Source organism: Dendrobates tinctorius, unplaced genomic scaffold (genome assembly GCF_039654945.1).
Source record: "Dendrobates tinctorius isolate UK_male_01 unplaced genomic scaffold, ASM3965494v1 ptg000082l, whole genome shotgun sequence".
NCBI classification, from domain to species: Eukaryota; Metazoa; Chordata; class Amphibia; order Anura; family Dendrobatidae; genus Dendrobates; species Dendrobates tinctorius.
The window spans coordinates 10,410,817-10,423,575 of record NW_027361750.1 but is presented as its reverse complement, the minus strand read 5'-3'; the positions used below and the strand labels follow the sequence as shown (position 1 = coordinate 10,423,575).

Genomic DNA, 12,759 nt, shown 5'->3' with positions numbered 1-12,759 from the left:
AGCTCAAACAAGAAGGATTGAATGTTGCTGGTATAATATATTCTAGGAACTGAAAAAACATTATTCCTATACAGTGAGATTATAGCTACATAATTGTAATTCTACTGTCAATAGAGCTGTTAAAAATCCAGATGACCGTGAAGCTCGTTTCTCAATGCATTTGGCAAGCTCATTTGCTGGAATAGGCTTTGGAAATGCCGGGGTTCATCTCTGGTGAGTTTGGTGCACACTCTTGTCATTCTCTATACATCCCTCATATCATCATTCCATGGCACACAATATCCAGTAAGCTTAGCTACAGCCTTTCCTGCAGGAGCTGTCACGTTACCCAGCCATAAGACATGTCAGATGAGTGCTGGTCCAGCTTTTGTGATGGTAATGCCGAGAGAACACTGACAAGTGGTTGTAACTCTAATTACTTTTAATAGAGCATTTCAGTCGCCTTTCCAGAGAAACCAAGATCAGAATATATCTGTTCTCCAAAACTGTGTGAAATGCAGAACATATAAGGCACATCTTGCAGAAAACATTGCAGTTATATTGAAACCTTGTAGATTACTGAATACAGACAGAAAAAAATACCATTATTGCATCTTCCCTAAAAAGGTTTGTCTGCATATTAGGAGTAATAGCAATACACCTTCAAGGACTTTTACATTGATGTACTATCCTTTAAGATAGGTCATCAATATCTGATCAGTGGGGGAGCGACCCCCAGCACCCAAGTTCCCAATCAGTTGTTCCAGTGGAGACCAGAAGTGCTCAGTTGCTGCGCTACACAGCTGTGTCAGCCTTATAGTGGCCGTAGCTGAGTACTGCACTTCCACTCCCTACTGATTCAAATATGAGGCGGATCAGCAGTACCCGCCAAGGGCCATATTTCAGTTAACAAAGCTGTGTTGTGCAGCTTCGCAGCTGATCACTTCCATCCAGCACCAGGAACAGCCGATCAGCAGGGGTGCCGGGTGTTGCACCACCCCCACTGATCAAATATTGATGATCTCTCTTAAATCCCAAGTGTGAAGTGTATTTTTTTTTTTATACAAATATGTCCTAAATTCTGTACTGCTAAATATCTTTATAGCAGATGGCACTTGTTTCCTTACAGAGCTACAAATCCCCTAATATGGCCATATAATTACATATTTGTGCCGGGCTGCATCCACCAATAGGGGGAGCTCAGGAGCCTACAAAAGACAGATTTATCATTGTGTTCAATGGTGGCTGTACTGACCCATCATTAGCTCCTAAGCTTTGTCTAGAGACGGCTGCAAAGTTATCTGTGGCTGTGCAATGGAAATCTCGACACATATCATAAAACTTGTATTTTTAATGTAAAGAAAATAACAAATAATTGTAACTAAGATCATAGTACTCTATAATATCTTATGCTTCCAGCCATGGGATGTCATACCCTATTGCAGGGCTGGTGAAGAAGTACAGAGCGAAGGATTACAATGTGGATCACCCAATAGTGGTAAGTATGTCCTCCACAGTATTGCCTTCACTCGTAATAGAGTGTCCCATCCTTTTTTTTCTTCTTTTCTAATTTTACTTAAAAGAGTAACCATCGTCTTCATTTTTATTTCATAAATCAATAGGACATGAAAATAAGTAAAATATATTTATCAGAGGAATTTGCTTCTATCTTTGGCAAAATTGTTCAGTTATTATCAAAATTCCCTTTTCTAAAGTAAAATCTGTATTCAGTGCAGACAGACTGTGACATTACTGAGAGGAGATGGCGGCTGCTCCTGATGTGTCTATGTGGATAGGCAGGGAGGAGGGCGGAGCTCTTCTAGCTCCTCCTTCAGTTAGCGTAGAATTATATCCGTAGCATCCGTCATCTATTTCAGTAATGTCACAGTCTGTCTTCACTGAATACAGATTTGACCATTTTGATAATGACTGATTAATTCTGGCAGAGAAAGAAGTGGGTTTCTCTAATAAGTGCCACTCCCATTAAGATACTGTGCCGGATGATAAAATTCTGAAACTTTGCAAGATAGGGCTGTGTTTTATAAAGCAGAACTTTATTGTTGGCAATGTGTCATCAGAAAATGACATATTGTTTAAAATCTTTATTTTAATAATCTTTATTTTTATATAGCGCTAACATATTCCGCAGCGCTTTACAGTTTGCACACATTATCATCACTGTCCCCGATGGGGCTCACAATCTAAATTCCCTATCAGTAGGTCTTTAGAATGTGGGAGGAAACCCATGTGAGTGCGAGGAGAACATACAAACGCCTTGCAGATGTTGTCCTTGGTGGGATTCGAACCCACTGAGCCACCGTGCCGCCCCGGTACATAAAAGTTTTATGTATATATATATTTTTTTTTTATATCTATCTATATATATATATATATATATATATATATATATATATATATATATATATATATATATATATATATTTAAATATTTGTATACAAATCTTGCCATTTTCATACCAAACATGAAATCTGATATTAGGCTTCCTGTTCAGTGCATACTCTTTTCAGTCGTCACATTATTACCACCACAGACAGCATTACAATTAAAGGTACCACCATTAGTACTAGTTACAACTTTTGGGGATCCTCTGCCATTCTTCCTTGCAGATCCTCTCCAGTTCCGTCAGGTTGGATGGTGAACGTTGGTGGACAGCCATTTTCAGGTCTCACCACAGATGATCAATTGGGTTTAGGTCAGGGCTCTGGCTGGGCTAGTCAAGAATGGTCACAGAGTTGTTCTGAAGCCACTCCTTTCTTATTTTAGCTGTGTGCTTAGGGCCATTGTCTTGTTGGAAGGTGAGTCTGAGATCCAGGGCACTCTGGAAGAGGTTTTCATCCAGGATATCTCTGTACTTGGCCACATTCATGTTTCCTTCAATTGCAACCAGTCATCCTGTCCCTGCAGGTGATGAGCAGTGTATGGTTTTCTCCACACATACCACTTATAATTATCACCAAAAAGTTCTATCTTCATCTCATCAAACCAGAGAGTCTTAGTTCTCATAGTCTGGGAGTCCTTCATGTGTATTTTAGCAAACTCTATGCAGGTTTTCATATGTCTGGCACTGAGGAGAGTCTTCCGTCGGGCCACTCAGCCCGACTGGTGGAGGGCTGCAGTGATAGTTGACTTCGTGGAACTTTCTCCCATCTCCCTACTTCATCTGTGGAGCTCAGCCACAGTGATCTTGGGGTTCTTCTTTACCTCTCTCACCAAGGCTCTTCTCCCACGATAGCTCAGTTTGGCTAGACTGCCAGGTCTAGGAAGACTTCTGGTGGTCCCAAACTTCTTCCATTTAAGGATTATGGAGGCTCATAGGAACCTTAAGTACTGCAGAAATTCTTTTGTAACCTTGGCCAGATCTGTGCCTTGCCACAATTCTGTCTCTGAGCTCCTTGGCCAGTTCCTTTGACCTCATGATTCTCATTTGGTCTGACATGCACTGTGAGCTGTGAGGTCTTATATAGACAGGTGTGTGCCTTTACAAATAAAGTCCTATCAGTTTAATTAAACACAGCTGGACTCCAATGAAGAAGTAGAACCATCTCAAGGAGGATCACAAGGAAATGAACAGCATGTGACTTAAATATGAGTGTCTGAATAAAAGGTCTGAATACTTATGACCATGTGATATTTGTTTTTTAATAAATTTGCAAAAATTTTTACATTTCTGTTTTTTTTCCATCAAGATGGGGTGCAGAGTGTACATTAATGAGAAAAATATGAACTTTTTTTAATTTAACAAATGGCTGTAATGAAACAAAGAGTGAAAAATTTAAAGGGGTCTGAATACTTTCCGTACACACTGTATATGAGGCTGCTAATTTCAAATCAAGAGATCCGCGGCCAGTCCATGAATTACCGTATATACTTTTTGGGCTGAAAGTCCCCCCCTCTCGGCTTATACACGAGTCATATACCTGGGGGTCAGGGGGGGCGGGGGTGTCACAGATCATACTCACCCGTCCTGGCACCCTCTGCAGCCCCCTCGCTTCTCCACTGTCTCCCTTCCTGCCTTCAGTGGTCACGTGGTACCGCTCATTAAAGTCATGAATATGCGCATATTCATGAGTGGTAACGAGCCGTATCACGTGACCGCTGAAGGCAGGAAGGGAGACAGTGGAGAAGCGAGGCTGCAGAGACGTTCCAGGACGGGTGAGTATAGCGATATTCACCTGTCCTCGTTCCCACGCTGCTCACCACCATCTGCTGCTTCCTGTGTCCATGATGTTTAGCCAGCAGGGGGCGCGGTGACGTGGCTAGTGCGCGCCGTGCCCTCTCCTGGCTGAACAGTCACTGACAGAGGATGCGCAGACAGTGGTGAGCAGCGATGGACCCCGGACAGGTGAATATCACAGATGCCGGGTCCTGAGCAGGAGAGGTGAGTATGGCATTTTTTTTGCAGCAGCATATGGGGGCATAATATATGGGGCAGCATATGGGGTATTTTCTATGGAGCAGCATATGGGGGCATAATCTATGGAGCAGCATATGGGGGCATATTCTATGGAGCAGCATATGGGGGCATATTCTATGGAGCAGCATATGGGGGCATAATATATGGAGCAGCATATGGGGCATAATCTATGGAGCAGCATATGGGGGCATAATCTATGGAGCAGCATATGGGGGCATAATCTATGGAGCAGCATATGGGGGCATATTCTATGGAGCAGCATATGGTGGCATAATCTATGGGTTAGCATATGGGGGCATAATCTATGGGTTAGCATATGGGGGCATATTCTATGGGGAAGCATATGGGGGCATATTCTATGGGGAAGCATATGGGGGCATATTCTATGGGGCAGCATTTGGGGGCATAATCTATGGAGCAGCATATGGGGGCATATTCTATGGAGCAGCATATGGGGGCATAGTCTATGGAGCAGCATATGGGGCATAGTCTATGGAGCAGAATATGGGGGCATATTCTATGGAGCAGCAAATGGGGGCATAATCTATAGGGCAGCATATGGGGGCATATTCTATGGGGCAGCATATGGAGGCATAATCTATGGAGCAGCATATGGGGGCATATTCTATGGAGCAGCATATGGGGGCATAATCTATGGAGCAGCATATGGGGGCATATTCTATGGGGCAGCATATGGGGGCATAATCTATGGGGCAGCATATGGGCACATATTCTATGGGGGCATATTCTATGGTGCAGCATATGGGGGCATAATCTATGGAGCAGCATATGGGGGCATATTCCATGGGGCAGCACGTGGGGGCATATTCTATGGGGCAGTATATGGGGGCATAGTCTATGGGGCAGCATATGGGGGCCGTGTCTATGGGGCAGCATATGGGGGCATAATCTATGGAGCATCTTATGGGGCCATAACCTTTATGGAGCATTTTATGGGGCATATTATTATATGGAGCATCTTATGGGGCCATTATTAACCTTTGTGCAGCATTATATGGGGTGTATTTTGTATGGAGCATTATATGGGGCTCCTGATTCAATATGGATATTCAAAAACATTTAACCTACTGATGTCTCAATTAATTTTACTTTTATTGGTATTTATTTTTATTTTTGAAATTTACCAGTAGCTGCTGCATTTTCCACCCTAGGCTTCTACACGAGTCAATAAGTTTTCCCAGTTTTTTGTGGCAAAATTAGGGGGGTCGGCTTATACACGGGTCGGCTTATTCACGAGTATATACGGTATGTTCTGAGTGCAGACCATGAAACATGGATGTGAGCAACTGGCATAAGTACCGGCCACCTATGTATCCTATACACTACTATCTGTTGGACATGGTCCTACAGTCTCCCCCTTTCTTACCCTTCTCCTAGTTTTTCTGTCTGTTATCTATTATTACATGTGCTGTTCTGGTTTTTAAGTCTAGTGATGATACAGTGATGAGTGCAGCTCTTAGAGACCACGCTGACAGACATATAGAGACCTTGGCTACGCCTGCGTTTGAAGCGACAGACTTTGCCCTCTGCCCTGCTTTTGCTGCTACTGCTTGGGTGAAGCACTTACAGCTGAGTATACGGGCTGGTTCCCAGGAGGTTGAACTAGCGGAGATTGTGGATCAGATCGCACAGGCAGAAACGGCATCTTTGGATGCGGCAGAGTTTTCAGCTGAGGCGACAAGCAACTGTGTGGCCATTCGTTGCATTTTATGCCTTAAAGGAGTAATAATAATAATAGTAATCTTTATTTATATAGCGCCAACATATTCCGCAGCACTTTACAATTCAACAGTTCATATACAACAATCATAACAAAGTTAACTATAATACAATAATTAATGCAAAGATAATGATGATAAATAAACCTTATACAAACTTGCGTTAATAGGGTATGTCCTGATTAGGTAGGAGATATCTTGTGAGGAGGTCTGTTACCTTTACTGAAGCTTAATATGGCGAGCCATTAGAGACAGAAGTCCAGGTCCTTCCCAGAGATGCTCCCCGGCACAGCGATGTATAGAGTTGCTGGAGCTAAAGGATGCTACCTCCTAGCATACCACCATCCCGGCCGGTGACTGGCGCGCAGCTGGAGGTATGTATCGGCTTTGGATCTACCATTGTATTCTGGCCCCTTCAGCGCTTCATAGTGTTTTTTCTGCCTGTCACGTGACTTCCCACGTGACTGTGACGTCACGCAAGGTCCTTCAGCGTTCTCGGACCTTGCAGGCATGTTTTTGTAGCGGCGGCTGGTATCTGTACAGCCTGCCGATACATACCTCCAGCTGCACGCCAGTCACCGGCCGGGACGGCGGTATGCTAGGAGGTAGCACCCTTTAGCTCCAGCAACTCTATACATCGCTGTGCCGGGGAGCATCTCTGGGAAGGACCTGGACTTCTGTCTCTCCTGGCTCGCCATATTAAGCTTCAGTAAAGGTAACAGACCTCCTCACAAGATATCTCCTACCTAATCAGGACATACCCTATTAGCGCAAGCTTGTATAAGGTTTATTTATTATTATTTTCATAGAGACAATTTGAGTGGCGGGTTGTTTTAATACTTGCTGCTTTGTGTCCTGGAGTTGCACGCTTTTGCGCCATTGGTATATATATATATATATATAATGATGACCCTGCCCGTAAGAGCTTTCAATTTGCAATGAAGTGGGGGGGGGGAGATACAAAGGACAGGTGCATATTTACAATAATGGTCCAGCCATCTTGAGGAAGTGAGGGTAGATAAATGCTGCATAAGGTGCTCACCAGCCAGTATTTGTAGTGCTTTTGGGAGTAATGGAGTTTGAAGGAGGATTATGATCAGTGAAGTGGAGAATTGCCTATATACAAAAGGACTTTGATTAGGGAAAGTGATAGAGTGCCCTAAACAGATGTGTTTTTAGGGAGCACCTAAAACTGTGTAAGTTGTGTTAGTCCAAATTTATTGGGGTAGAGCTTTCCAGAGGATTTGTGCAACTCTGGAGAAGTCATGGAGCCGGGAATGGGAGGTACATATTAGTGCGGATGTTAGTCGAAGTTCGCTTGCGGAGCGTAATGAGCGGGTAGGCGGATAAACAGAAATGAGGTGGGAGATGTACGGGGGTGCTGCACTGTGGAGAGCTTTGTGGGTAAGATCAAGCAGTTTAAATTGAATCCTATAATGTAAGGGCAGCCAGTGCATTGACTGGCACAGAGCCGAGTCGTCCGAGAACCAATTAGCCAGGTAGATGACCCTGGCTGATGCATTAAGGATGAAGTGGAGAGGGAAAAGTCAAGTGAGGGGGAGGTCAATTAATAGAGTGTTACAGTAGTCAAGGCAGGAGTGGATCAGGGCGACAGTGAGGGTTTTTGTTATTTCCATTTCTTTAGGGCTAAGCGGCAAGAGCGGGCAAGAGATTGTATATGGGAGGTGAAGAAAAGATTGGTGTCAAACATAACACCCAGATGACTCCTGGTGCCACCCACAGAGAGGGAGATGTCAGATTTAGAAAGATGAGTAGAAGGTGGGAGCAGAAGATGTTCAGTTTTGGAAAGGTTGCGTTTCAGATAGAAAGCGGACATGATGTTGGAAACTTCGGACAAAGAGTCACTGGCATTCTGTACCACTGCAGAAGTAAGATCAGGATATAATGGTGTATATAGATAGATCTATGGGACCTTAATCTTGTCTTGAAAGCTCTTTAGTCTCTGCCTTTTGAGCCCCTCAGAGAAGTTTTGGGGCTTCCTCTTGCTTAAAAGGCAGCTTTCCTTATAGCCATGACATCCATTATGAGGATATCGGAGCTTGAGACGCTCTCTTGTTGCGCTCCGTAACTCATCATGCACCAGGACAAGGTAGTGTTGAGACCTGTTCCATCTTGATTGCTTGGTGAGCTTGGCTTTTCACCTTAACGCGGACAATAGCTTGTCTTCCTTTTGCCCTGTACCTTCTCATCCGATCGAGAAGGCTTTGCACAAATTGTGTGTCAGGGCTGTATCATGCTATTTTTCAACCACCACTCCATTCAGACGGTCTGATTTCTTTTTTGTCATACGAGAATGCCCTCACAAAGGGCCTTGCCGCCTCTAAGGTGACTATTGTCCGTTGGATTAGAATGGCGCTCATTCAGGCTTACAAAGCGAAGGCCAGGGCGCCTCCTTTTAGGGTTAAGGCGCACTCTACGCAAGTGGTGGGAGCTTCCTGGGAGGTTCATCACCAGGAGTGGGTCCTGCAACTCTGTAAGGCAGGTACTTGGTCATCTGTACATGCCTTCTCAAAGTTTTACAGGGTTCACACTTTTGCTTCTGCAGATGCAAGTCTTGGGAGGAAGATATTGCAGGCGGTAATTGCTCAGACTGTGTCTCGAGAAAGAATTCAGAATTTGATAGTAACAGTATACTATTTATTTTTCTCACCTCAGGTGACAGGTTTAGGACGTCCCATGGTTCTCTGTGTCCCCCAGTGAAGCGACCGAGAAATAACGATTTCTGGTACTCACCGTAAAATCTGTTTACATGGTCTGGCATTCATTTCTTATTTTTCTCTCAGGGTGTAATTCAATTTTTTCCTTTTAATGTTTTTGTTTCTCCCACTGCTTTTTCACTGAACTGAGGGAGCCTCAGGCCAGCAGACAATTTTCATTTAGAATGTAATAATAGTGTCAACCTCCAGGTGGCAGCAGACTATACTATGGTTTTCTGTGTCCCCCAATGAAGACTAAAGAGAAATAGATTTTAAGGTGAGTTCCAAAAAATCTTTATTTTTGTTTAACTAATGATTTGTCTTCTGCAGCCTCATGGACTTTCAGTAGTACTCACATCACCAGCGGTATTTTCATTTACTGGATCCATGTGCCCAGAGCGCCACCTAGAGGCAGCGGAGATTCTTGGTAAGAATTTCTCACTTTTCCACTAAAGAAATATTGAGTGAATTTTAATTTGCCCTTAAAATTTCTCACTTTTTTGACAAGTTGTTCATTAAAAATTTGTGGCAAATAAATGCCTGAGTGTGACATATTGTGTACAATAACGAAGCGATCTTTCATATCCACTTCACTTCCACTTTCATATCATTGTGGCAACTGTGATAGAGCCATTAATCATTTTTATACCTATACCATTGCATAACTGATGACCATGGGAGCAGAGGAGCCTCACTGATCATAATTGGGATCCTTCTGGATTCATTAATGTTTCCATTTTAAAAAGTGCACCGTGCAGAACATTTTTTTTGTCCATTATGAAAACTGGCGCATTGTGATACCTTGAGGGGCCCGTTAATAATTTACGGGGCCCCTCTTTTTTTAGTTATGCAGCTGGTCAATTTTTTACATTAATTCCATTTGTCTGTTACCAAGAAAATGAAACAGACAAACGGAGCGGCAAAACACCAGCTTGACCTAAGTTCACTGGATTAAAAAAAATTATATATAAATTTATTTTTTATTTTTTTAAGCTTGTAGCTTGAAACGAGGCCAGAATTTGTGAGCTTAGTATATCATTAATTTTCTTTCCTGGCAGCAATACTTTAAAGGTGTTGTCCACTATAACCCCTTTTCAATGTCCCATACTCTATCAGATAGCACAAGCTAGTTATTTCCTAAAGCTGTAAGGCGCTCCATGCTCTTAACGTCATTAATATGGCGGTATAATTCCATTATTGATGGTCGTGCTTGTAGCTGCCAATTCTTGGCTATTAGGCACCTAGCGCGTGTGAGAGCAACCTGTCATTATTGGTCTCAATATCTGTTATTCCACTAGGTGGCACTGTGTAATCACTTATCATCCTTTGAAATTTGGCGCAGAAGAGAATCAGACGTTAATAATGAAATGTCATAAGGACGTGATAGTCATTATAGCAGTGCATGGGAAAAAAATGTAAAATGCTGCATGGCTCATGAGAAATGTGGCACATGGCTAGACCCTACGAAGCATGCGGCACATCTTTTGAAAGGCAAACTTCTTAGTATTTTAAGTGTCACAAGTATGATGGTGACTTTTTTTTTTAACTAAAATTTAGTTTTGTGGTATTATTTTTTTTTAATGATTTATTTATTTTTGAAAATTACAGATAAATGGCAAAAAACGACACATCCTAAAACGTGTAATAATTGGATATGGTTTATGGTCATGACTTCGTATTTATGACAGCTGGGACCAATAATGGGGCAGACCCACATACTCCGGAAATCATAAAGTGGCTCATCCGCCTTATACTTTACTCATAGTAAAGTGGCTTTTGATAAATTTGGTCTGAATTGACACCACTTGTTAATTGTCTTAAATTACGTCCCAAGTTTGCCCACAGTCACACAACTCTTTCCACTCCCTATTCCTGGAAAAGAAAGAAGAAATATCCAGAGGAAATAGAAAGTAATCTTAGGGTGTGCGCACACGCTGCGGATTCTGCTGCGGATCCGCAGCGGATTTGGCCCTGCGGATCTGCAGCAGTTTCTGCTGCGTTGTACAGTACCTTTATTTTCAATGGAAAACAAAAACCGCAGTGCACACGGTGCGGATTTTTCCGCGCAGATTTGCTGCGGTTTCAAAGCCACAGCATGTCACTTTGTGCGGAATCCGTAGCGGTTTCACACCTGCTCCATTGTAAAGGTGTCAAACCGCAGGCTAATCCGCAGATAAACCACAGGTCTTTGGACCTGCGGATTTTGCAAAATACGCGCGGAAAAATCCGCAGCAGAATCCGCAGCGTGTGCACACACCCTTACACTCTCTCTCTGTCTTACTATACAGAAAAGTTCCTCCAGCTGCCAGTGTTAAAGGGTATAACCAAGATTTATTTTTCTTCCCTATGACGCCTGCACAGAGCGACCACTGACCGCTCCTGCTAGTGATTCTGCTGCTTCACGTCAACAGAGCAGCTCTTCCTCTTCCAGTCTGCTCTGTCGAAGGGGCGTGACTGCTAACGTCATGCCGATTGACAGACTCCCTGCAGCTGGCTGTCAGTCAGCATGATGTCGGCCAAGTGAAAGAGAAGCTGCCGCTCTGTCGAAGTGACGCCAGCATAAGCCACAGAATCGCCAACAGAGTGGTGCATGGCGCAACAGGAAGGTAGGTAGCAACTTTGCCTGGTAGTTCATAGGTCCATAGTAAAAGAAAAATAGTCCCAGATAACTCCTTTAATTCTTGCTGTTTTTTTTTCTGGCTAGTTGATAACTTTAGTTACAAGCGTTTAGTGCAGCTTTTTGATATATTGATGGCACAGCTCACATACGATAGTCTGCAGGGACATCTTTCTTATGCTGATTTTTCACTTAAGATGAATTGAAAAAGCTATCTGACCATTAAGAAAGTATAGTTATACTCACAGGGCATAAATATATTATCCTGGTTAGGAGCATGTTGTAAAAAAAACCTCATGATCCCCTTAACTTGTTAGATAGTATGGAATGCGCTCCAACGATATAAGACCTACACGTGTCACACAGGCTGGAGGACTGCATTCATTTGGCAAAAATACAACATTTTATTAATATAATATGTAGTAATAACAATGAAATCAAAAAATATTAAGAAGTATGCCAAAAATAAAAAGATCCAAGAAAATCCAAGGATTTGCAGCATAAATATAGCCAGGTCACAGACAATAAAAAACAGTTCATACGTCACATATAATAAGGAAGTCACAAATTGTGTGATCACACAGTCAAAAGGCAATGTATCTAATGAGGCTCTGTTCACACGTTCCGTTGTCGCTGCGTTTTTTTTAATGCAAACTTTAAGCTGCGTTTTACAGCACCAGCAAAAGCTATGAGATTTCAGATCTCTCATGCACACAGTGGTTTTTTCTTTCCTGATTTGGAAAACTGCAGCATGTCACTGCTTTCGGCATTTTGCAGCATATTTGGAGCAATTTTTTCACCCATAGAAACCAATGAGTAAGCGCAAAAAACACAGGTATCAGGTTTTGCTGCGTTTTTGGTGCAAAAACCTTAAGGATGTTGCATCATGATTTTTTGAGGGGCCCTAAACTTTATCAGCGTGCACAAGAGACAACAATAACGCAGCAAAAAATACTTTTTGTATGCAGCTTCTTTACTTCCAGGAGAGCAAATTTTACCTGCAGAAAAAAAACGCACCATGTGAACAAAGCCTGATATGTAAAAGAAGTGACAATGACTGAGGAAAAGATCAATATGTATCTGTGGTAAAAGCGGCCATGAACTGTTTGGACATGTTTTCCACTTGATATTGTTCAACATTTCCTAAGTGTATGATATAAATGCAGATCCCAGAGGGAAGGCCCCAAATGAATAAACAAAAAGCATAAAAGTAAATCGTATAGACCGCTTATCCATGATAAGAAAGTATATAGAAAATCCAGCTCACTACA

At 42.6% G+C, this 12,759-nt stretch overlaps 1 protein-coding gene across 9 annotated transcripts in view; it reads left to right on the top strand.

Annotated features, from left to right (window-relative positions):
• Window positions 1-12,759, top strand: part of ADHFE1 (alcohol dehydrogenase iron containing 1) — a 72,376-nt gene that overhangs the window by 53,934 nt on the left and 5,683 nt on the right. For all 9 annotated transcript variants that reach the window (XM_073583903.1, XM_073583907.1, XM_073583905.1 and 6 more), the window contains 3 exons: window positions 115-213; window positions 1,399-1,477; window positions 9,202-9,298. In XM_073583903.1, the coding sequence (XP_073440004.1) occupies window positions 115-213; window positions 1,399-1,477; window positions 9,202-9,298 (275 nt within the window). The remainder of the gene's footprint in view (window positions 1-114; window positions 214-1,398; window positions 1,478-9,201; window positions 9,299-12,759) is intronic.